This window comes from Theobroma cacao, chromosome 8 (assembly GCF_000208745.1).
Source record: "Theobroma cacao cultivar B97-61/B2 chromosome 8, Criollo_cocoa_genome_V2, whole genome shotgun sequence".
Taxonomy (NCBI): Eukaryota; Viridiplantae; Streptophyta; class Magnoliopsida; order Malvales; family Malvaceae; genus Theobroma; species Theobroma cacao.
The window spans coordinates 9,702,263-9,728,560 of record NC_030857.1 but is presented as its reverse complement, the minus strand read 5'-3'; the positions used below and the strand labels follow the sequence as shown (position 1 = coordinate 9,728,560).

At 36.2% G+C, this 26,298-nt stretch overlaps 3 protein-coding genes across 8 annotated transcripts; all 3 read left to right on the top strand.

Annotated features, from left to right (window-relative positions):
• LOC18592540 lies at nt 141–3,074 on the top strand. Its single transcript, XM_007019338.2, has 5 exons — nt 141–562; nt 1,055–1,125; nt 1,221–1,396; nt 2,159–2,267; nt 2,585–3,074. Exons 1-5 carry the CDS (start codon nt 247–249, stop codon nt 2,888–2,890), a joined length of 978 nt encoding a protein of 325 aa, XP_007019400.1. The 5' UTR covers nt 141–246; the 3' UTR covers nt 2,891–3,074.
• Nucleotides 13,865–19,152, top strand: LOC18592539 (serine carboxypeptidase-like 42). 6 transcript variants are annotated; one of them, XM_007019335.2, is made up of 12 exons: nt 14,512–14,611; nt 14,702–14,744; nt 14,953–15,214; nt 16,111–16,218; nt 16,353–16,445; nt 16,586–16,678; nt 17,250–17,335; nt 17,452–17,730; nt 17,834–17,967; nt 18,299–18,391; nt 18,492–18,609; nt 18,691–19,152. In XM_007019335.2, the coding sequence occupies exons 3-12, from the start codon at nt 14,965–14,967 to the stop codon at nt 18,856–18,858; spliced, it is 1,422 nt and encodes a 473-aa protein (XP_007019397.2). In that variant the 5' UTR covers nt 14,512–14,611; nt 14,702–14,744; nt 14,953–14,964; the 3' UTR covers nt 18,859–19,152. The 6 variants fall into 6 exon arrangements, with proteins under 6 accessions (XP_017981794.1, XP_017981791.1, XP_007019399.2 ...); XM_018126304.1 differs by having other exon boundaries at nt 14,917–15,214; XM_018126305.1 differs by lacking the exons at nt 14,512–14,611; nt 14,702–14,744 and adding an exon at nt 13,865–14,103.
• Nucleotides 19,830–23,837, top strand: LOC18592538 (pentatricopeptide repeat-containing protein At3g09040, mitochondrial). Its single transcript, XM_007019334.2, has one exon. The coding sequence runs from the start codon at nt 19,997–19,999 to the stop codon at nt 23,087–23,089; it is 3,093 nt and encodes a 1,030-aa protein (XP_007019396.2). The 5' UTR covers nt 19,830–19,996; the 3' UTR covers nt 23,090–23,837.

Genomic DNA, 26,298 nt, shown 5'->3' with positions numbered 1-26,298 from the left:
GCTGGGTGTTAGTTTCAGATTTGTCAGACCCGGTTGGGCCCAGCACGAGCCCGCTGAGGCCCATCAGCAACCGACACCGTTTTGAGAAGCACACTGTGAACCTCTTTCCATTTTGGTTGTGGTGTCCTTCCTTCCTTCCTTCCTTCCTTCTTTCCTTCTGTTTTCTCTCGATATTGCTTTGCCAGTTCACTCTTTGGGAGCACCAAAAGCTTAACAATATCGAAAGATTCTTCATAAACTTAAAGAATGGATTTATTAGTTTCAGCTTGGAATTTTAAACACTTGGCAGTCCCAATATCAGCTCTACTACCCTCACCCACCGCCATAACTTGTAGTTGTAGCTTTTACAAGCCACCAGGCTCAGCTAACAAGTTTTCGTTCCCGTTTTGGACATACCCTTTTGCTAGAATCCCTAACAAGTCCCCTTCTTCAATTGCAATCCACGCCAGGAAGAAGAACTCCAAGTCCGAGCCACTTTTGAAACCAACCATTGTTGAAGAAGTTTCTATGGACGACGAAGATAAGGAAGAAGAGCAGATTCTTTTTGATGACTCCGAAGATGGTAACTTTTATGAATAGTGAATGCCCATTTGCTCTCTGTGTGTGTGTTTTCAAATTTTATTTTAGATTCATGGGAGCTGCTCAAGCCTATTCAAATTTTTTGGTCTTTGCTTTTTAATCTTTAAAAGGTGTTTAAAAATGCTTTGTATGAATATCTATTATAAGTAAATACAGTCATTGATATATTTAAGGTAATCGAGCTTAATTGAGTTGACACTCAAGCAGCTTGCTTTCTTTCTTGAGTTGAGCTCGAGTTTGGTAATTAAAATTCTGTCAAGCTTGAGTCAAGTTTTTCTGCGTCGAGTTTATGCTCAATTTGGAGAAGGAGCTATATATTGTATAGACTTGAGTTAGGTTGATTATACCCCTTGTTTTACTATTTACTAAAAGTTTCAATGAACTAACATTCACCTAATTCCTTAATTACAATTTTAAAATATTTCTCTTTCTTGACTGAATTTCTAATGAATAAATGGATTTCTTGACTGTATAGATGAATCGATGATAGACAATGATGATGATTATTTTGAAGAAGAGTACCTAGACAATGAAACTGAACTTTATGTAAGTTTTACTGCAAGAGTTGTGGGCAACATTCATGTATTCGTTGGGCAAAGCTGACGCAATTTACTAAAATCGTAAGTATATATTTTGTGAAGGTTGGGGATGGAGCAGGGGGAGGGGGCATTTCTCTTGCTGGAACATGGTGGGATAAAGAAGCATTAGCATTAGCTCAGGATGTATGTCTATCCTTCAATGGTGATTTGGGGATATATGCCTTCAAAACACTGTCAAATTCCTCCATTCAAGTCCGCATTGAAAGACTTACCAATAAGTAAGCATTTATTGACACATTTTTTTAATGAGAAATGCTGGTAAAATCTCCATTCTCAATTAATAATGTGGATGATAATTTCTTAAAATACAATTGCACCTCATTTTTAATTGCTTTCTTTTGGCACAAATCAACAAATTGGATATAATAGGTTTGATATTAGATGTATACACATAAATTTAATGGGATATTCTTGTACATTTCCCATTTTAAATTCAGATCATCTCATTGAAAGTGGAAGCTATACTTTATTGGTTAATGTAAGACTTGAGGTTGAATGAGCACTTCAGCTTCGACTAAGAAAATTTCCTTATTGATGGAACTTTAAGTTATAACAGCTATTATATTTGCTTTCTGTTTCCCTCTGAGTGAAATGTCTTATTTTCCTGTATGCCATCCTAAAAGCTTACTAGCAACATATAGTTGAAAATACCATCTGAATACTAGATAGCTTTCATCGGGTGGTCTCTTCCCCTTAGCCGTACAAAGAGTAGTGCTAGCATGTGAAGTCAAAGACTTTGTGATGGTCTATTCTTTATAAGTGTAGCTTCAAAGTCTTTTCTGGACTGTAAGTCACTCATTGTTAAAAAATCTGTTAATCATGAAGTCACTTTATCACGATTATCTTTTCCTATCTTCTGTATGACTTAATTGTTTATGGTCAGCTCTTTGTTATAGTTCATTTTCTTCCAAAAATGGTAAACTATCTGCCAAAGGAAAAAGAATGCCTCTGTGACTCTAATTTGTAATGATCTGTAAAAGGTCTGGTTCCCCCAGTATGGAAGATGTTGAAGCTTTTTCTGTAAGCTATAGAGCAAGATTGGATGAAGCTGAGCTTGCTAGATCTGTACCTCAGAATATAACATTGGAGGTGATGATGTTTTCTAATCACTGTTATCTGTTTTCTGTTATTTGTTCACATGATTGTAGTCAAAGAGAAGTGCCTTTCCGAATGGGCAAACCTACTTAAAGGTTCTATCTATCTAATGAAAAAGCAGGCTTTTAGCCTTAGGTTAATTACACTAGATGTTGCAGTGGCCATGTACCCTAATCTTAGGAGCTGCAGTCTGTAGATCTGCCACAATCTGTGGGCGACTAATGCCATAAAGCTGAAATTTGTATTGTTTTTAACATGTCAGAATTAAAATCTTTTTAGCTTTCGGATCTAAAAATGTTTGTTACTTGCAGGTGTCATCTCCTGGTGTGGAAAGAGTAGTTCGGATGCCACAAGATCTAGATCGGTTCAAGGATCGCCCTATGTATGTGAAATATGTGACTGTGGCTGAAAGTGGTTCACTATCAGAAGGTGATGGTGTTTTCAGACTTGTCACGTTTGACATGGAAACAAAATGTTGCACCTGGGGTTTGGCAGATGTGAGAATAAATAGAGAAAAAGCAGGGAAAGGAAGACCACTTAGCAAAAAGCAGAGGGAGTGGTGTTTGGAAACTACTTTTGATTCTTTACGTCTAGTCCGATTGTATTCTGAAATATGAATATATTTTTTGTTTGTCTTTTTCCACCTTTCACAGCCTGCATAGTGAAATAGCTAGTTGATAACTTATGTTAACATGATAATCCAGCATTTGAAATTTACTCATCTGAAATATAATTCGTCTTCAAATCTGGGCTGAAAACATATGTTCTATCACTGTATATAACTTGATAATTTCTGTTTCAGTTGTTTTATAATTTGTTTGTGTACACATTTGGAGTGGGAAATGAAAGGCGATGAACTACTATAAATGCATAGGTAGTAGTTTCGTTGGGAATTTTGCAAGATGCTTGATGATGGAGATAAGTTTTAATCTCCTGAGCTCGGAACTCTTCACCTCCTATTCCAAGGCTTAAAACAACAAACAAAGGCCGTACACAATAAAAGAGCATACCGAATTTTACTATTTTTTTGGGTTCTATTCATTAGAATCTTTCTAATTCATTGAATGTCTTTAAATTGCAATAGCCTTTTCGATTTGTGCTGCTCAGAAATAACATGACGCAAGAAGTGGCCAGCTCTTAGAAAGTTTGTAGGTTTAATTCAACCTCGAGGTTCTGACTCCGCAAGTAAGATTTCTGACATGTGCGTTTCCTAATGGCCTGCACATTTCCATGTGGTAGCCATAGATTTTATCCTGATTTTATGATCCCCTGTTTACATTCCCGGAGACCCTTGATCTTCATCATAAGTTTCATGGCTTGATGACGATTTTTATTCCTTTTAATGCTTTGTGGTGTTAGTAGCAGTTGACATTTGTTATGGGGCATTTGATTTCGGAGTACATCCAATAACATACTTGCTCAGACGAGATGGACAAAGTTTAGAAGCCAATCTTAAAGTTATAAAATATGTCATCCTTTTCAGTAACTCAAAACTTTTTCCTATTTAATTTTTGAGAGTAAGTTAGGTTCAATTTTATCGATTTCTGCTAGCCTGAGGTAGGGCCTCACTTTATGAACTTAAATATGATCAACTTGCCTTTCCATCATTTCGTTCTTTTACCACATAGGTGTGATATTGGTCAGACCAATTGGGCAACAAAGGTAAAAATTCAAGTCATACACCATCATTTAATCTTTCTCTAATCATTACCTAAAGCACTGTCATTTTTTTTTTCAATTCTTGTTATCTTTCCCAAGCTGGAAAGGTTCTTGCTTTACTTGAATGTGGATGCCATATTTGTTTCATTACTGTCGGAAGAAGAATGGGGCAAAAGTTAGAGTCCTGCATTGTTATATCATTTACTATTTACCACGAGAACTAGAGCGGTTCGAGGATCAGCCTATGTGTGTGAAATATGTGACTGTGGTAGCTGAATGAAAGTGATTCACTCTCAGAAGGTGATGGCGTTCAGGTTATCTCTTCTGACGTGGAAGCAAAATATTGTGCCTGGATTAGCAGATGTCAGAATAAATGGAGGAAACCAAAAAAAGAATGATTGCATAACAAACAGCAGAGAGAAGGGTGTTTATGAAACTACCTTTGAGTCCTTATGTTTGGTCCAATTAGATACTGAAATATGAATATTGATCCTCCCTCCCTTTCTATCTTTTCACTTTTCTTCCATTGTCTTTTTTGCATCCATAGTGTAACATTCCCGATTTTTCGATGTTAAACGCATATGGGAAACCCAGTCAAATGATAGGCTAATTTGAAATTTATTGATATGGAAATTAGCTTATTTTGAGGCCTTGATAATGTGTGTGCATATGTTTGTCACCTAAATGATACAATGCATTGTTTGGTACTTAAATGAATATGACATGCAAACAAATTATGCTGATGTGATTGATGTACTATTTGACATGGAGCATGATTGAGAATTTGAAGCTATGTGGTGAACTTATGTCTTGATAATGAGTTAAGTACAATGAAATGAGATGTTTGTCAAAAAGAAAATGTATTGAGAATTTAGAAGAATGAGTTTGGAGGGTTAGATATATGAAAAATTGAAGTCTAGGTATGATCTATTGATAGATGTTTAGGGTCTATCGATAGATGAAAGATGGAAGCTAAAATAGTAAGAATTGAAGAACTTCTATCGATAGATTCTTGGTCACTATCGATAGATGTCCACTTAGAAGTAAGGGAAGGCAGCTGAAAGATATCTATCGATAGATTCTCGATATCTATTGATAGATAGCCGTCCAAGAATGACTTCTAAGCAGTAAGAGTATGATCTATCAGTAGATCTACAGAGACTATTGATAGATCTACAGAGACTATCGATAGATTTCCACTTGGAGCAATGGAAAAGTGTTCAATGCACCATTTATCGATAGACTCGAAAAATCTATCTACAAATGGAGGGCAAAACGAGAGGGAAAATGCAAGACGTCTATTGATAGATGCATGAAAACTTGCAAAAATAAAAGACCTTGGGTAGTCCACCTATTTCAAAACAAAGTCAAAAACACTTCTCACCTGTTGTCTTACAAAATCCTACACTCTCAACTGGAATTTGAAGGTTGTTTGGAGATGATTTGAGCTTGGGAAAATGATATTGAGGTAAGATTAAAGCTTTTGACTGATTATTTTTAGCATTAAATGGTTGACTAACGAGAAATTCGATGTTTCAGCTTGGTGATTAATTGTAGTTGAAAGTTGCTGAGAAATTTATGCTGAACTAAGCCAAAATTTGTTGGTATATTTTCAAAATCAAAGATTATGTCATATAATGAAAAGCTATATTAGCTCAAAGGTTATGTCACATGAAGTGAAACAATGTAACTATTGGATTGTAGGTAAGTTTTCATGTGAATGGTTATATCTTTTGGTAAAATGATATCCAAAAGTTATGAGACAAATTGAAAAAACACCATAGCTCAAAAGTTTAAATATGAAAAGTTATTGTTTCAAATTATAATTCAAAGATTATGTTTTATGGAATGAATAATTATCTTTTCATAAGATGATTATTGAAACAATACCTTTATTCAAAAGTTGTCTCTAGCAAATGTAAAGATGTCTTTTAGACAAAATGTGTTAATGAAAGTGTTGTGTCCTTGAAGAAGAAACACTTGCAAGCCTTGATAAAGGGTTTGTTGTCAACCATTTTGATACATCAAATCAAAAACAAAACAAGAGCAGAAATATCAAGAGCAAGAAAAGTGTTGTGTTCTATTAACATAAACACTTAAGTTCCTATCAACTGCAAAAACATCCAAATTCCTTATAATCTACTTGCTCCAGAAAGTAGGCTCTAAGATCGAACAGCTTTGCAAACCCTCAAGTGTATCTATTGGTTTACTCTCGTAAAGTGTAAGACGAAGTTAGACATTGACTTCATTGTATCCCTAAGGCTATTCGTATTATTCCCCTTTGCGTACCAAGTGGTGGGGACTAAATAAGTCTTAAAGATAATATCTATTTAAAGGCTCGTCTTGAAGTCAATTCTGCCGATTTCTTAAATTTCATCTAAACCCCATTTGCACCAACAAAATCAGCAACTAAAGTAAGGCTTAGATTATTTGCGACGAATTTATGAGAATTTTACATGGTTGATGTGAATGATTGGAGATGATTTGAAAGGTTGGAATTAATTTGAAAGCCAAAATTTGGCTTAGAGATAGTGAATAATAGTGTGAGTATTGATGAATATACAATTGTTGAATGCTAGACTATAAATGGGAGTGAGAATTCTACCCATTTGCTAAGTGGTGAGACTGATTGAGTTGGAGTTAAAGCACGAGTGAGCAACAAGTATTGAATTGAGCTGCGGGAGTGCCCAATTGTCGAGGTGAGTGAGCTTTTGTGTTAAATGCATGTGAAGCATCTCACATATTGATATGCGCTGCCATGGTACATCAAATTGCTATGTTTAGGCCTAAATGAGCATGGCTGGGCTAGTATATGAATTATGTATATTAAAAATGTGAATATGCCATGTTATTGGGAAGCATTAATTGTTAAATACTTTGATGCATTTTGCTTATATGAGAATGTCTAGAATAGTATACTAATAATTTAAGACAAATACTCATGTATATTATGATGTGAGCCACGTGGTGGCATTGAGATTGAACGTAGATTGTTCATAGATATGGATATATGAATAATTATGGACAATCCTTATAATGTTTTAATTGTGAATATGAATACATGAATAATGAGGTAAGGATGCCTAAGTATGTAACTTATTTACGTGTATGAGGCTAGAGAGCTAGATTTAATGATGTGAGTTATGACTGATGAGTCATAGATCCATCAATGGCCATGAGTGATTATGTTCCGTCTGAGGGATAATTTCGAACGTTGATTTGAAATTAATGATCAAGTGGTGTCTCCTCCTGTGACTATGTGTATGCTTGCAAGGACAAAGATAAGCAGGGGTAGTGGTTATAGTCTTGCTTGTAATTTTTGCTTGTAGAGTTGTGTTTCCATCCGTTAAGTGATTACTCCGGATGATGATAATGTTTATGTTACCATCCATTGAGAGATTACTCTGGATGATGATGATGATATGCTATCATCCGTTGAGAGATTACTCCGGATGATGATTATATATATGATTTCCATCTGTTGAGACTACTCTAGATGAGGTTTGATTTTTCGCAGATTAGCCATCGTGTGTAATTGACTATGTTCGGGGGAAGAGCACTCGTAATTGGTGAAATTTATTCAATAATGGCTTATGGTAAACCTGGGATCTTAATGTTTGGTTGGAAATAGAGTTGGCTTATTATCAAATACGAATGTTCCATAAAGATGAGATTATGGCAAGACAGAGTTGATGTCACGTGCATACAGGATATTAAAATGATCCTTGCACTTACACCTTTGGAGATGTTTGATGAATAGCCATGTAGGGTTTCATTAATAAATGTGTCTTCTTTACTGTTATATTATGTGTTATATTATGCTACGTTTAGCATCCCATCTCACTGAGTATTAGATGACTTATCCTATTTGCGTACCATGTGTAGATAAGTGACGCCACAGATTTCTATGTGGCTTAGCGTTATCATTGGACAGATGAGATTTTGGTATTCAGTAAGTACTCTCTTGACATGTCCGCTCTGCTAAGTCCGAGTCATGAGATGCTTCCACACTCTGGTTGTGAAACTTAGAAAACTTGTATTTTGGATATTGTAAGCATTGAGTGCCATGTGTTGTTAAGTTAAGGGTTGTATGTACGAACTCAACTGATGGCTAATGTATTATGAGACCTTGACCTTTATAGATTCGTAAAGGGAAGTATACGCGATATCCCTGATTAGAGGTAATTTCGTCCTTTCCTTAGTAAGCCAATAAAAGTAAGATTTTTAAACAATATTATGGCCTAAGTAGGCCTAGGCATAAATGNCCTTGACCTTTATAGATTCGTAAAGGGAAGTATACGCGATATCCCTGATTAGAGGTAATTTCGTCATTTTCTTAGTAAGCCCATAAAAGTAAGATTTTTAAACAATATTATGGCCTAAGTAGGCCTAAGGCATAAATGGATGGTGAAATTAAGGGTAAAATGGAAAGGAAACCAAAATTTCGATAATTTTCATGGTAGGGGCAAAATGGTTATTTTTTACCTCAAGTTAAAATTTTAAGTTTTCATGAACCCGAGTATGTCTAGACCATTATGGACCTTGTCCCGGTATCAAAGGAGTAAAAAACTTGCACAAATGGTTGCATGAGAACAAGCTAACTAGTCAAGGGCATTTTCGTAATTTTAAGAGAATGGATAAGTTTGGCCTATAAATATCTTGTTTCCAGCAGCTTCTTCTCCCAGTTTCCAGCAGCTTGTCTTCTTCTTCTTCTTCTCTTTTACATTGCTTCCAACCTCCATGGAAGCTTGATGTGGAGCTTGTATAATTTTCTCTCTCTATCTCTAAATTTCATACCTTTGAGCCTTTTTGACTAGAACCTTTGTATTCTTCCACTCTGTCTCCTTAAAACCCTTAAAAAATCTTATTTTCATACTTTCTCTCACTAGTTGGGCATTCTAGAGAGAGAAATAGAGAATTACCCCATTGATTTGGAAGCTATTGGAAAATAATTCAACTACAAAGGAACCCTAAAGTGAGTGATGTACTAAGCTTGGTTTTTAGCTGTAGATAATGGCTAGTAATTTAGATTATGAGCTGTTTTATTGTTGAGGATGTTCATTCATTTTATAGTGATTTAGATAGTGAACATAGATAGCAATTTAAAGTGGCAATTGAAGGCTAGCTAAGAGATAGCTTTTAGGGTTTATAGTATGTGAATTAATATAATAGTGATGTTAATGTGATGGTAGGTTTCAAGGAAGCCCCATCATCCCATTTGGACAATTAGGGGAATTGGAGTCATCTAAAAACTCAACAATATACCGGTGAGTGGACTTGCATTTCAAACTTGTTTTGGGGAAAATGAATGATTTTGTCCAACTTGTCTTTGAAAATGTACCTTAAAAACAAGTCTTTGATGAAGTAATGTTATATTGTGAAAATGTGCTATACAATGGGTTATGTGTTGTTAAAATATGATAATATGCATGATATGCATTGGGTGCTTATTTGTATGTTGATGTGGACCCAACTATGTGCGAGTAAGAGTGCACATAAGTCGTTGCTGACCCGACTATGTGTGAGTGGGAGTGCACATAAGCCGTTGCTGACCCGGCTATGTGCGAGTGAGAGTGCGCATAAGTTGTTGCATATGAGATGATGATGATGATGATGGGAGGGTGTATTTGATGATTGATATCTATATATATATACATATATGGTATATGGTTGTAATGCAAAAATGTGAGCATTTGATCTGTTGAAATTTGGAAGTTTGCATGTGTTACATGTTGCTTTTGTTATTGAGCAGGATGGCTTTGTTTTAAGGGAAAAGGAAACCTTTTTCTTGATGTTTTGATTCTCGCTGTAGCGAGAAATTCTCCGATTTTGAAAGGGTAGGCTGGCTGAAAACTCGCTGTAGCGAGAATCCATTTTCGCTGCAGTGAGAAAGGTACAGTAGCTTCTCGTTGCAGCGAAAAACTTTCTGTTTTATGACCAAAATCTCGCTGCAGCGAAAAACCTTATGTTTTTCACCTCTTTTTGATCAATTGATGCCTTATTTTCCACTTCTTTGCTACCATATTTGAGTATGGATTTCCAACATTAAGGAATAAGTGAATTAAGTTTAATATGAAGAGGTTTGGTAAGAAACCCTCGGTTAGATGATAATTTAAATCAAGTGTCGCTGCAGCAAAAATTCATTATCGCTGTAGCGAGGACTCGTCGTTCATTGACTTGATTCGCATGAATGCTATTAAAGTTTTTACTCTCTAAATCCTTTGTTGAGCATGGACTTCTTTCAATAAGTGATTTTTCTCATGTGGGGTTTACATGAGGGGTTTAATAAGGTCAAAAATAAATTGCATTGTTTTGAAAAAGAATGCATCATGATTTCGTTAAACATTCCTTATGGTATGCTTGTTCCCTTTCTTATTTACTCATTGGGTTTATACTCACCGTTTTCAACTTCATGTTTTCAGATCACGAGGCAATCGGTAACTAGGACGAAGGTGTCCTTGTAGACTTGTATCCATCTTTTGGTAGGTGTCTCGGCATTCAGTAGCTGTACATTCGTCCGAGTCCCTCCGCTAGAAGTCGAGTATTATTTTGTTGTGTATAGACGAACCTAATATAAATTGTTAAGATACATGTTGTAGACAATGTATATACACTTGTTTGGTATGCCAAAATGAGATGGCAATGTGTGGTATTATTTTAATTCTAAGTTATGAAATGTGACTTAGCAGTTTATGATGGAATGGTAATTATGTCAGATTAATAGGCTTGCTTGAGCTTAGTGGATTACGTCCATTGGGCCCATGCGCCGGTCATGGCCCAGAATTTGGATCATGACATGTATGGCTTGTGAATATTGCGTATTTGATATATGTACGTGCCGAAAGGGCATTATGGTAAATTGATGATTCCAATATATAAATGAGTTATGTGTTGCTTATGATACCGTGGATAGAATATTAAACAAGTGAATCTTAAGGCTTTCTCGAGTCTCACGGACATAGCCTGCCAAGCTTGTGCATGTCGATCATGGCTCCTTGGTTTGGGTTGTGACACATATAAGAGTAAAAGTAGCTAGTGATATAGCATGTGTTAGATACTTATGTCTAAGGCCAGCCACCAGCATTTGGAAGTTACCATCTCTGGTAGATAATTTGTCTTCAAATGACAGTTAAGATGTTGTAAGTGTATAATGTGACAAATTCTATTAATTGGATGCATACTTTGGTTGTCTACACATTCAGAACTGGGAAAATATATGTCATACACTAAAAGAAGTGCATAGGCAGTATTCGAGCTCGGAATTTGGTATAATGTGGGAAGGCTGTTCGCTGAGGAAAGTTTTAAATCTCCTGAGCTTGGAAATTTTAGTTTCCTTGCCTATTTCAAATGTAAAAGGGCAAGGCTAATGCTGTTACCCATGTACATAATGAAGGACAATCAAAGTTGACTAATTTTTAGTTCTATTTGCTTATGTCTTTCTAATTCCCTGAATGGCTTTAACTTCTAATAGCATTTAGGTCTTTAATATTTCAGCAAACAACAGATTGCCCAGATGCAGGATGTAACCAGCTCCTGGAAAGTGTGCAGATCATTATCTTGCATGGGGTGTGGTCATTTAATTGATGATTTGAACCTCTACTCAGTTCTTCAAAGTGGCGTTCTGAGTCCACACGCAAGATTTCTAACATTCTGACTATTCTGATGGCCTGCTCTTCACCTCGAGGTTGCTCTGTGTTTTATTCTGATTTCATGGGCCTTTGTTTTTGTTCCCAGAGACCTGGATCTTAATCATTTGCTGGATGACAAATTTGGTTTCTTTTGGTAGGTGAAGTTGACTTTATTGTGGGGAATTAGGCAACTGAGCACATCCAGTAACATGTTTGCTAAAATGTGATGAATGGTGCTTAAAAACTAATTTTAAAACTTAAATGTTATCCTTTCTTACTAACCTAAAGTTATTCCTAATCCAAATTTGGGAGTACATTTTGTTCAAATCTATAAGGTTTGATTACTAGTCTGCAATTGTTATGCACTAAAATAAAATCAATTACTTACCTTTGGTCTCTTTTGTTTAGTCTTAAAAATTTTAGTATGATGTTGATTAGACCTATGTGGGAAGAAAAGTAGAAATATTCAAGTCCCACTCCGCCTTTGATCATTCTTGATACTGCCATTTCTAAGAGTTTTCGACCTTTTTCTATTCTTGTCGTTCTTTTGAAGGCTTCAAAGGTGTTGCTTCAGTGAAAGGTGGGAGCGATGTTGGTTTGACTGTCTATGAGGAATACAAATATCCTAATCCTTACATCATTGGTAGGTCATTTAACTATTTTGGTTCTTTCTGTTATTACTATATTGCTTCTTGTTACAAATCTTTTGGAAGGCACTTGAAAGGCTCTTGCTTTATCATCATTTCATGAAGTGAAAATACATTAGAGAGTTTTCCAGTGAATATGTGTTATATTTTGTGATTACAAAAACTAAGGGCTCAGATCCTTTCCCCCTTCCACTGCCTCCTCCTAAAAGTAAGCTTTTCCTAAAATTGTCAGTCATTTCTTGAAGCATACATGGATTTGAAATGAAGATGGTTCTGAACCTGCTTTATGTACCGTGCATAATCAGGTCAGTGACCTCCATTTTTCCAGCCTAGATTATTTTCATCACAAGTGAAATGAAAAACTTCACAGGTTTCAAAAACCATCAATTCACTTGAGCTGATGTGGCAATTTGCAGAGATTGGGATAGGTTCGGGTTGTCTTAGGTTTCAGTTTGAATTGGGTTGAATTGTTGACTTTCCAAGTGAACTTAGATCGGGTTGGGTTGCCTGGACTAAAGTTCACCATTTGTAATTTTTTACAGGTGATTGTCAAAAAAATAATTCAGAGGTGGCAATCAGTTTCAAGTTTAGGTTTGGTTTGAGTCATTTTGGGTTGGTAGGGTTGAGGTCATTGTATTGGTTCAGATTATGGACTTAATATACCTGCTTGGGTCAGGTTTGTCCTGGAGAGTTGTTCGGATGAGTTGGGTTTTGGCTACCTCTACCTAATTAGGACAGCAAAAAGTTACGGAAATGGTGTAGTCTGCGGTTTATATCTCATACTCTGTTGGGTTTTTTGGGGAGAAAATACGAAGTGGATGAGCTGAAGATGAATAGCAAGGGGCAAAGTATTCTGAGAATTAATGATGCAAAGAAGGTTGGAAAAGAAGAGGGAGCGGGACCGCAACCTTTTAGTAGTTGCTTGTGAAATCAGTAACTCTCCACTCGATAGTCATGCATTCTTTGCGTCACTTTCTATTCATAAAGGAAAAAGGTTGTATTGCTTGCGCCTTTATGATGATACAAGAATTAGTTTGTACTCTGTCTTCATATTCATTGTGCTCCAGGATGCCCCACAAAGCTTCTTTTGCTTTTGTGGAGACCTCACCCAGCTCTCTCATCTTTGGAACTTTGCATAATTTGCGCATGCCCCATTGTGACTAAAGACAATTGAATTATTCAAATGGGTGAATTCTGAAAGGATATGATCATTCCATGCTACATTGCAGCAGCATGCTGTCAATTTCAGCTTAGTATCATGGTGCTCATTCTGCTCTTAATGCCCTTGCATTGTGTTTGGTGGGAGGAACCAACCATTTCCGAATTTGGTAAAATGGGAATGGAAGGAGGGAAAGCAAAGGGACCTTTTCTCTTCCATAAGATCCAATTGTTGCATATATTTGTTGCTGTTTATATCCACATGGAGCCTCTTTCTGGAAGTCAAAAGCTTCATCATATATATATAGCAGGCCGTTGATGGTGGTAACCAATCAGAGCTTTCCTTGGATTCTTACATCCAGAAGAATTATATCTTAATTGAAGGATGGTTGCTTTCCTTTGTCAAAGGTAGACAGATAGTGTGTTGTGTTGGATCCATGATGCCTATTGCCTGCCTGCCTGCCTGCATCCATATTTGCAATGTTATCCCCTCTATAAAATTCGAGGACGTTTCCTCTCTCGTGACTTTCTATGCTAAAAGTAGCATTACCCCAGCTTTTCTCAAATCTCCCTGGACAGATTCCATTCAAATTCTCTGATCAATCATTGGCCCGTGCCCTACACTCTCTACAACTGCGAATGGAAACAAAATTTAACTCAACGAGCACGGAGCGCTAAAAGTTAAGCCGAAATACAGACTTTTTCTTGCTTTGACTTGTTGACTAGTACAAAAACACTGCAAGACTTTTTATCTACTTTTTTTTTTTTAATTTTTAAATTTTTTATCTGAATCTTTTTTATCCACTTTAGAAGATGCCAAGTGGGATCTTTTTTAGAATACATTTATTTGTTTATTTATTTTATCTGTCTAATATATAATCATCTTTTATATTTAATTTATGAAAAATTAATTAAAAAATAGTGCATTAATTGAAAAAAAAAAAGAAACTCTTTTAAGATAGTATTTTTACTATTCTTAACTCATGTATTATAAGCTTCATTATTAATCTTTTTGTCAGTTAAATTGGAGCGATAAATGGAACACTAATTACTGCATTAGCAAATGCTGTTCTAATAATAAGAAATAAAAGATAGTATTAGATTTTGCATGTTTTATTTTACTATTTTCCCATAGAGTACTAAGAGTAGTAGTAAAAAAGAGCCTAGCTAGCAGCTATTACATGGTAAACAAGGAAGAATCACAGCTTGACAGCAACTGCAACTCTGAAGCTTCCTGAATTCCAACGTCTGTAAATCTCTTCATAGCAAGTTCCAGTATTGGTTGCAAATCAGATCTCTTTTCAACTAAATAAAATATATATTAATCATATGGTAGGGTACCTTTTTGTTAAAGCAAGCCCAGAATTCACGTGCAAGCTGTAAGTATATGTAACAGAATTTTAGTTTTTAGTATATTTTTTCGGGATAAAGATATGCTTATGTTATCATTATCATCGTTGTAATATATTTCTTGGTTCTCTTTAGTGACTTTTATTAGCTTTGGTTCTTTTTGGGTGTTTTGCTTTTGTTGGGTTTATAAATACTATACAGTGTTCTAAGGTGTAATTCTGCTGTGTGAGGATAAAGGGCGTTTTTGAGATGGGTAGGTGGAACAAGTTTGGTTGGTTGTTGTCGAGTATCGCATTGCTGGGGTGGGTGGTGTTGGGAGTGAAAGGGTATCCTGCTGAGGATCTGGTTGTGAACCTGCCTGGTCAACCTCAAGTTGGGTTTATGCAGTATGCTGGGTATGTTGATGTGGATGTAAAGGCTGGGAGGAGCTTGTTTTATTACTTTGTTGAAGCTGATAAGGACCCTGACAAGAAGCCCCTTACTCTTTGGCTCAATGGAGGTTAGTTTATTACTTAATTTGCTCTTCTTCAACTTGAATCTACTCTTCATTTTCAAAATTTTTGTTGTTTCTCGAGTGAATTATGAGTTTTAATGTGAAACCATGTTGCACGGTTGTCTGTTGATGAGTACTTTCCATCTTTCTGCTTTCACATACTTCTAATTCTAACTGTTTTTGTTTGCTGTAGATATTTTGTTGGTCTTTCTATTTACTTTCTCTTTCTAAACATGTTGAAGATTCTTTTTCTTTTTTCTCCTTTGTGAAAGAGTTTGGACATTTTTCTCCCACTTGTTGTACTTGATTCTCTTTAAGAATGCTTTGGTATCACTGTTTTATTTCTCAAAAAGAGTAACTTTGGACATTGCCTTGGGATAGAATGGACTGCATAATAGATAAACTGTGACTGGAATGCACTAAAAAGAATTAGGACAGAATTTGGTGTTGCGCCAGATGATTGCTGATAAATTGAACTAGGCGATAAAAACGTTTGCAAACTTAAAACAGCCACTCTGCCTCCATACCATGTCAGGTTTTATTTATTTATTTATTAATTTTTCTGCTAATATATTTTTGATTCATCTATTATATTGTTGTTTGCTTCCATGAGATTAGTGAATTGTCATACCATTAGCAAGCACCCCCTCCACCTCCAAAAAAAAAAAAAAAAACTGCTAGCAGTCTGCTAAATTTCTCCGAGGATGTTCAGGCTCAGAAATCATTCAACATTATAGATTCAGTCATATTCCTTCTGAACCATTAAAAGTGGTTTGATTGGGGAAAGTCCTTGTTTTAGATTCAAAACTATTTCCAATGTATCGAGAGAGATTGCTGATATGTTGTCCTCTTGTGAATAGAGATAATTCTGTTTATGTACTTATCCTCAAATACCATTTCAGGGCCAGGATGTTCCTCCATCGGTGGGGGTGCTTTTACAGAATTGGGTCCATTTTATCCTACAGGTGATGGCCGAGGTCTTCGAAGAAATTCCATGTCGTGGAATAGAGGTAGAAAATTTGTTTATAGGATTTAAATGGAGTGCACTTCAGTATTTGATTATTAAAAAAATTCAAATTTAGACTTATATTTGTTCTTTCTTTCTTTCTTTCTTCTTTAATCCCTCCTTTTCTTTTCTTAATAGCATCAAATCTCCTGTTTGTTGAGTCCCCTGCTGGCGTAGGGTGGTCATACTCAAATACTTCTTCAGATTATATTTGCGGGGATGCTTCCACTGGTAATGCAACTAGATACAAACCAAATAATTTTCTCTTCAACTGATGATAGGATAAGTTCTGGCAGCAAACTTTATTGATATTAATTGAAGTTCATTGTTTTGGTGAAAATTGTTCTGACTCAGTCTCTTGTTCTTGGCAGCCAAGGATATGCATATCTTCATGATGAACTGGTATGAGAAGTTCCCAGAATTCAAGTCCAGAGAATTGTTTCTTACAGGAGAAAGTTATGCAGGTTTGCCATTGCAATGAAGTTTCAATTCTAGTTTTGTTTTAATTATTGAGACAAAACTTTGTTCAAATGCAAAACTTTGTCTGTTTTGAGATTTTATATAAGTGCTTATAAAAATAAAAAATAAGAGGAATCAGTTATATCATATTAGAAGCATCTCCTGTCTACCAATCCCTAATCCTTCTTAGGCAATTTCAGTTAGCATCACAGTTTTCAACAAAATCTGTCACTTTATTTCTTCCCAAGAGAAATGTTTCTTATGGAAGCACTTTGGGAGGTGCCGGTCTAAACTGCATGTTTGTACTGGGCAAACCGGTTGCAATAACAAAATTTATGCCCTACCAAGTCTTTTATTATATCATATCAAAATTGAATGTTTGCTTATGTAAGTAAAGATTTCTTTATCTTTGGAAGATAACAGAATTTATCTTGTATGATTTGGTACAAGGTGTAAATAGTGTAGTATTTCAGGCAGTTATCAGGACAATTTGAACCACACCATTTACTTTTGCTTCGTTTACCTTAATTTATAAGTTTTACGGTTTTATTACATGGCATAAATGTTGTTATGCAGGGCATTACATACCACAGTTGGCTGATGTTCTACTGGATCATAATGCACATTCAACTGGCTTTAAGTTTAACATCAAAGGAGTTGCAGTAAGAAAAATTGCTCCGCATTACTTACCCATGTTCTTTGATACTATACAAAAATGAAAAACAATGAAAACCTGATGATTTTTTTAACATTTTCACTTTGTGATCTTATGATTTAGATTGGGAATCCTCTCCTCAGACTTGATCGGGATGTTCCAGCAACGTATGAATTCTTTTGGTCACATGGGATGATTTCTGATGAAACTGGCCTAACCATCATGAATGAATGTGATTTTGATGACTATGTCTTTGAGAATCCACATAATGTATCCCAGTCGTGCAGCCAGGCCATAGCTGAAGCAAATGGCATTGTTGGTGATTATATAAACAGTTATGATGTTCTCCTAGATGTTTGTTATCCATCGATTGTAGAACAAGAGTTGCGATTGCGGAAGATGGTATATTTTTCTTTTCCCTTGATTTGCTCTCCTTTTATTTGCCCTATATTTGTTTTCTTTTGTTGCTCACCTTAGCAGTGATTCATTTTCCTCATGTATGCAGGCCACTAAGATAAGTCTTGGGGTTGATGTGTGTATGACCTATGAAAGGCGTTTCTACCTTAACCTCCCTGAGGTTCAGATGGCACTTCATGCGAATCGCACTAAATTACCTTATCCTTGGAGTATGTGCAGTGGGTAAGCAAATTCATCACTCCCTTTATCTTTTGAAATAGTGAACTGCAAGGGGGAAAGTTACAACACACTGAGTCTTAAAATGCATCTCTTGTCAATTCTTTCCTTTTCATGTCTCCTAAAGCTCAGGTGGTACCTACTTCCTCTAAAAGTTGCTGTCGACCAATAACTTTGGACCTTTCTATATTTGGGATTATTGGTTGGGGTGAAGTTTTTCCCTGTAAAAATCAGCTATAGAAGTTGACTTAGTTTTTTGCTTAGGTTGATTTTTGCCAAGCTATGAATACAATAATACAAGGTTTAACTGACGTTTGTTGCTTTCTGCACTGGACAGTCAAATAAAGTACAGTGATACTGATGGCAACATCGACATCCTTCCCATTCTCAAAAAGATTATCCAAAATGGTATTCCTGTCTGGGTGTTCAGGTAAGATTATCCAAAATACCTTTCTGAATCTCTTATCTTATTTGATTTACAGCGTCAGCGTGGTTGCTGTATCATATGATGTCAAAATTAATCATTGCAGTGGGGATCAAGATTCTGTCGTGCCACTGCTTGGCTCAAGAACACTTGTGCGTGAACTAGCTCATGATTTGAACTTCAAGATTACCGTCCCTTATGGAGCTTGGTTTCACAAGCACCAGGTTGGTATGCATGCCAATAAAGTTTTGTTTTTACTGTCTGCAGCCATTATAAGCAATGACATGTTCTTTTTGGGTTAGTAGGTGGGAGGTTGGGTGACAGAGTATGGAAATTTATTGACCTTTGCCACCGTGAGGGGCGCTGCGCATATGGTACCATATGCACAACCGTCAAGAGCCTTGCATCTGTTTAGTTCATTTGTCCGGAGCCTGAGACTGCCTAATAACACACGTCCATCGGTTAACGAATGAGAAGTTTCAAGTTTCACGATTTGGGTAATCTGAAAAAGCTAATACAATCATTGATTGTGTGAGGAAATAAGGTGTCATCAGAAGCAAAAAATGGGTATGGGATTTGTAGTTGCATTGCAGCAGCCAGCAGAGATAGGAAGGAGAATTTGATGTAGGAGTTTTTCTTCATTGAATTGGTGACAATTCTCTTCATCTCATTGATTATCTTGATAGAGTGAATATATTGTTCGTTTGGATGGTGGGAAAATCTAATTTTTGATTTGAATTCAAGTGCATCTCAATGGATTAATTGAAGCTTGTTGGTATGAAATTGACAATCCATATCCAACAGCAGAGACAATATATTATTTTCGAACTTAAAATCATAAACAGCATTGCACTTACATAATATTTTGTCACGTGCCAATTGTTTTAGTAAGATTATTGGCAATTTAAAAAAAAAAAAATCGGAGAAATGGGATTTAAACTCTATTTAAATTTGAAGTTAAATACTCGAGTGCAGGTTAATGACAAATTTTGATCAAAGGAAAACAATGTTAGATACTTAATTGAAAATTGTAAAAAAAAAAAAATTAGATCTTAGCTTTTAGGTTAGATTCTTTTTTCAAAAAAAAAATTAAGAGATTTCCAATTTAAGAATTCTAAATTAAAAAATTAAAAATCAAAATTTAGTTCTCTCAAACAATGTTTACTTAAGTCTGATAATAAAAAAATAATAATTCATTTATTTATCATTAATTTATATCTATACCTATAATACATATAAAAATATGGATGTTGAAAAAAACTTTCAACTGAAAAAAAATGAATAAATTTAGTGATCATATTTTCAAATTAGTATTTTAAATATTTTTTTATCATAAATATTAATTTAATAAAATTTACTTAATTTGTAAATTAACATTTTAATGACATTGAATTATTTTTATTAAGCAACATTTATCATTTTTATATGATTTTTATTGAACAATATTCAACATCTTTATATTTGGCGCGGAAACCATGCTTGACTGCTTCTTTTCAAACAACCTAAATTCAATAATCAGTTCTCAAGCCCACAAGCAACGGCATACACGCAAAAACCTATTCCCCCCAACTCACTAACTCGTCCGAGTCATGCCAGCATCGCCCAGAGTCAATGCGACTTAGATACCTCTCCAGAACTCTACCCACCTCCGAGTCAAACTCGTTTCTTCACCACTCTTTCTTCTCAACGATTCTTCGCCAGTCAACTCACCCGAGCCCAACCCCACTACTCAGTCCATCCCCACATCCTCAAATATACACCCAGCTATTACGTTTATGCTTACAACAATGCAGAGAAGTCAAAACTCATTACACGTTCGACGAAATGTCTCCGAAAAGAGAGCAGGCTTTAAAAGCCGGCGAAATGATACATGCGAGGGGTTTGAAACTTGGATTCTGGTCAAAAGGGTTGTTGGGAAATGCAATTCTTGATCTTTATGCCAAATGTGGGGATGTGGACTCTGCTGAGAAGGCGTTTCACGGCCTTGAAAAGAGAGATGTATTGGCTTGGAACTCAGTCATTTTGATGTATTCAAATCGAGGTTTGGTAGAAGAAGTTGTTAAGGGAACCGTGTCATTGCTGAATTGTGGGGTATTGCCTAATGAGTTTACACTTGCCACTCTTTTATCTGCCTGTGCTAGGTTGAGAGATGTTGAAGTTGGTAGAATAGTCCATTGTTATATTGTTAAAATGGGGCTTGAAGTGAGTTCTTTTTGTGAGGGTGCTCTTATTGATATGTATTCTAAGTGTTATTATGTGACTGATGCTCGGCGGGTGTTTGATGGATCGGTGGATCTTGATACAGTTTCTTGGACATCGATGATTGCAGGTTATGTTCAGTTTGGTTTGCCGGAGGAGGCGCTGAAAGTGTTTGAAAGCATGCAGAAAGTTGGTCATGTTCCTGATCAGGTGGCCTTTGTTACTATCATAAATGCGTTTGTTGGCTTAGGTAGACTTGATGATGCATGTGCCTTGTTTTCCCAGATGCCTAATCCGAATGTTGTAGCATGGAATGTGATGATTTCTGGCCATACCAAGAGAGGTTATGAGGTGGAGGCTATTGCATTTTTTCAAAATATGAGGGCATCTGGGGTTAAGTCCACACGATCCACATTAGGAAGTGTGTTGAGTGCAATTGCTAGTCTAGCAGCTCTACACTTTGGCTTATTAGTTCATGCTGAGGCAATTAAACAAGGGTTAAATTCTAATGTTTATGTGGGAAGCTCTTTAATTAGTATGTATGCTAAGTGTGAGCAAATTGATGCTGCGAAGAAAGTATTCGATGGGTTAGATGAGAAAAATGTTGTCTTGTGGAATGCGATGCTTGGAGGCTATGCACAAAATGGGTATGCTGACGAAGTCATTGAATTGTTCTCACAGATGAAGGGGTCTGGTTTTCACCCTGATGAATTTACCTATACTAGTATCTTGAGTGCATGTGCTTGCTTAGAATGTCTAGAAACAGGTTGCCAATTTCATGCATTTATTATCAAGAACAAATTTGCATCAAATTTGTTTGTGGCAAATGCATTGGTTGATATGTATGCAAAATCTGGGGCTTTAAAGGAAGCAAGGCAGCAATTTGAGATCATAAAAAATCAAGATAATGTTTCATGGAATGCAATTATTGTTGGATATGTTCAGGAGGAGAATGAGCTTGAGGCTTTTAACATGTTTCAAAGAATGATTTCGTGTGGAATTGTGCCTGATGAAGTGTCCTTGGCCAGTACACTCAGTGCCTGTGCAAATGTTCAAAGTCTTGAGCAAGGGAAGCAATTCCATTGTCTTGCAGTCAAATCTTGTTTAGAAACGAGCCTCTATGCAGGAAGTGCCCTTATTGACATGTATGCCAAGTGTGGGGCAATTGGGGATGCACGCAAAGTCCTCTGTTGTATGCCTGAATGGAGTGTGGTCTCCATGAATGCTATGATTGCTGGATATGCACCAGAAGATCTAGATGAAGCAATGATCCTATTTCGAGAGATGCAGGTCAATGGATTGAAACCATCTGAAGTAACATTTGCTAGCCTTTTAGAGGCTTGTAATGAACCTCATAAGTTGAATGTTGGAAGGCAAATCCATTGTCTTATAGTGAAAAGGGGCCTTTTGTATGACGAAGAATTCTTGGGGGTGTCTCTCCTTGGCATGTACATGAACTCCCTTAGAAATACAGATGCAAGAAATCTGTTTGCAGAGTTTCAAGACCGAAAAAGTGCAGTCTTATGGACTGCATTAGTTTCAGGTCATACTCAGAATGATTGCAATGAGGAGGCCTTACACTTCTTTCTAGAAATGCGTACCTACAATGTTTTACCTGACCAAGCTACATTTGTTAGTGTCCTTAGAGCATGTGCTGTTTTATCTTCTTTGCGTGAAGGCAGACAGATCCACACTCTCATTTATCACACTGGTTATGGCTTAGATGAGTTAACAACTAGTGCCCTTGTAGACATGTATGCTAAATGCGGGGAAGTTGATTGTTCTGCACAAGTTTTTGTGGAAATGAACAGCAAGAATGATGTCATTTGCTGGAACTCAATGATAGTTGGTTTTGCTAAAAATGGTTGTGCAGAAGGTGCATTGAGAATATTTGTTGAGATGAAGCAAACACATGTAATGCCTGATGATGTAACATTCCTTGGTGTTCTTACTGCCTGTAGTCATGCAGGAAAGGTATCTGAGGGTCGTCAGATTTTTGACATGATGGTTAATTATGGGATTCAGCCAAGAGTAGATCATTGTGCCTGCATTGTTGATCTTCTTGGACGATGGGGGTTTCTTAAAGAAGCAGAGGATTTCATTGACAGTCTAAAATTTGAACCTGATGCCATGATTTGGGCTGCACTACTTGGTGCTTGTAGAATACATGGAGATGAAATTAGGGGACGCCGGGCTGCAGAGAAATTGATTGAATTAGAACCTCAAAATTCATCACCTTATGTGCTGCTTTCTAACATATATGCTGCATCAGGAAACTGGGATGAGGTTAATGCTTTGAGGAGGGCAATGAGGGAAAAAGGAGTCCAGAAGTTCCCCGGATGTAGCTGGATTGTTGTGGGACAGAAGACAAATTTGTTCATTGCAGGAGATAAGTCTCATCCTAAAGCAGATGAAATTGAAACAACTTTGAAGGATTTAGTAGCATTGATGAGAGAAGACAGGTATGCTCCTGAAGTTGATTCATTTTTGCATGAGGAAGAGTGAGAAAATCCTCACTATTCAGTACATGTTCTTGCCAAAGGCTGGCTATAACATGCTTGAAAACCATTTGGCTAAAAGTCTGTGGTCAAGGAGGTATGAAAGGTATTTTCAGAGGCCTAAATTTGCACGGGTTCCTCCAACAGTCATGTTGTTGCTGATGTATAGAATCCTATATATTGCCTCCAATGTACTTACTCAAGTTACTGGGAGTGTTAGCTGGATTACTACATTCACTGCATGTGGCGGGCCTAGAGAGCAAAATTCACCTTTTGAGTTGACTGCTAATGTAGTTGGCTTCTCAGCGTTAATTCTCTCCAGAGAGCAGATCTAGCTTCCTATTTTTCATGTCAAGAGAAGCACAATTTAGAAAAAAAATTGTTTTTGCTCTATGAAACCGTACAACATTTTACATGTTCAGTTAGTATAGTTCTTAAGATATCAATGTGGAGACGGCAGACAGCAGAAACAGCTTCCAGGAAGAAGCTCTACAGAACCCTACCTGAGGTGTCAAGGCATATGAGGTGTTGTTGGTAATTGCATACAACACACTGATTAACATTTGTTTAGGTTAGAAAGACCCTTGCAAAGCTGTTGATTGAACACAGCATCAATAAGGGTCGAAATTGCGGTTGTGTGAATAAACTATAAGGAGGCCCTAATGTAAGAAAATGCACGTTGGAGGGGTGCGTTATAAAGTGTTTTAAATTTAACATCAGCTGCTTCAATGAATATATCTGCTTTTTGCCTTAAACATTTTAATTTATTATTCTTTTCGACATGATCATACTATTTGAAATGTCCTTTTCTTTTTAGAATGTTATTGACTTATTGCTATGAATTCATGTAGTCAGCAATAAGGTCGGGGTAAGTCGGTTGAGTGATATTAATTGAAGTATGTATGAAGAGTGGGGTGATAAGGCTCTGGTAGCTTGAACGTAAAGCTTGTGGTTTAGATACAGGGCAAAAAGATTTCTGCTTTTTTTTCCGAACCTGGGCGTGCAACAATAGGGTGGTGTGAGGCGTATGGCTGTGTTTGCAATCTATTTCATAGTCACAGGCTTTGTCGTATCATAATATGAATTGATTTTGTAAATATTTTGTCGAGACCTCAATCAAAATATATAATCTGTTAGGGGTCAGTACGAATCGCTTTAAATCAAAATAATTGATTGAAATCAGTTGAATTCGCTGAACTCCTTTGAGCAGGCGTGGATATGGGCAATTGGATTTGCATGCCGTTACATGTTTCTATTTTTGATAGAAATTCTGGCTCCTATATGATTGTTTTGGTCCTTGTTGTACACTACAGGGTAGTTACCAGTTGGCAACTTTTTTTGGGCTTGATATCATGCTTGCCATGTGCTGAAGCTGGGGTTGTGTAGTGTAATGTTAGGGTTGATGATAGTTTGATCCCATAAACAACCGGTTGAATGCTATTGACAGATTCGTATACAGGCCTCTCTGTGAAGGCTTCTGTCGTCCCAGAGTAGTGTTATTCTACTATCACACTGGAGTAGTTATGCAAAGTTCATATGCAATGAAATATTCCTACTCAATTTTTTTTTAAAAAAAATTAATTAATTTATTTTTTAATTTGACATAAATGAGTTAGGAAAGAAGTATTAACTTTCTCAAATCAAGAATTGTAAGGAAGAGAGGAAGAGATATCTAACCAACAGAAGAACATTAAAACTAGTTCATCATTCTGTTTAAGAAGAAAAAACTTTACAACTGTTTAGTATTTATATATATATATGGTTAATCGCTGCACTAACTATGCTTACGTAACTAACCATAGTTTAGATAGTTGAAACATAAATTATTGAACACGTGCTCCTCCTGCATGCTTCCTTCTCACGTGTATGCATTTTCATTCTTCGTTTTTAACACTCCCCCTCAAGATGAGTATGGATGTTCAAAATGCTCATCTTGTTTAGCAAAAATTGGAATTGCCTTGGTAACAATGCCTTAGTGAATAAATCTGCAAGTTGGAAATTTGTCCGTATATAACTTGGTTTCACAACCTCTGCAAGCAAGTTTTCTCTAATAAAATGATCTTTAATAAAATGACAATCCACTTCTATATACTTTGTACGTTCATGAAATATTGGATTTTTACACATGCTCAAAGCTGATTGATTATCACAAAATAGATTAACTGCACCAGAATTACTAATTCCAAAATCTTTCAAGAGAAACAATAGCCAAATTATTTCACAACAAGTAGTAGACATGGCTCTATATTCAGCTTCAGTCGAACTCTTTGCTACAACACTTTGCTTTTTCGATTTCCAGCTTATTAGGGAATCACCAATGAATATTGCATAACCTGTTACGGATTTTCTTGTAGATGGACAACCAGCCCAATCACTATCACAATAGGCTCTAAACTGTAATTTTGAAGATGAAGAAAGTAGAACGCCTTGATCAAGAGAACCCTTCAAGTATTTTAATATTCAATATGCTACACATAAGTGCACATTCTCTGGTCTATCCATAAATTGAGATAAGACTTGCACCAAATACATGATATCAGGCTTAGTGAATGCCAAATATAATAGTTTTCCAATTAATTGTCTATACTTGGAAATATTTGTCAATAAATCATCATCACTAGCTATGGTGAGTTTATGATGGTAATCAATTGGTGTAGACGCAGTCTTTGCTCCCAAAAAGCCCTGTTCCTCAGTCAAGTCTAGTGTATATTTTCTTTGACACAATAGTATACCTTTTTCTGATCTGACAACTTTTATTTTGAGAAAATATTTGGGTGCACCAAGATCCTTTAGCTTGAACTTGAATTTAAAAAATTGTTTTACTTCATTTTCAGCTTGCATAGAAGAACTAACAACTAGTATGTCATCAACATACACCAATAATGCAACAAAACTACCATCAGCAGTGGTTCTACCAAACAAAGAATAATCTGATCATGACTATACAAAACCAAATTGCATTAAAGTTTCTATAAATTTAGCATTCCACTGCCTAGAAGCCTGGTTAAGCCCATAAAGAGATTTTTGAAGCTTACACACTAATTTTGAACCAGGTGGGCACTCCTTTTTAGCTTTAAAACCTTGAGCTATCTCCATACACATATCTTTTAAAAAATAACCATGAAGGAAAGCATTATTAATATCTAATTGGGACAGCTTCCAACCATGAACAGCAGTTAAAGCTAAAAAAAAATATCACTGTGGTTTGCTTAGCTA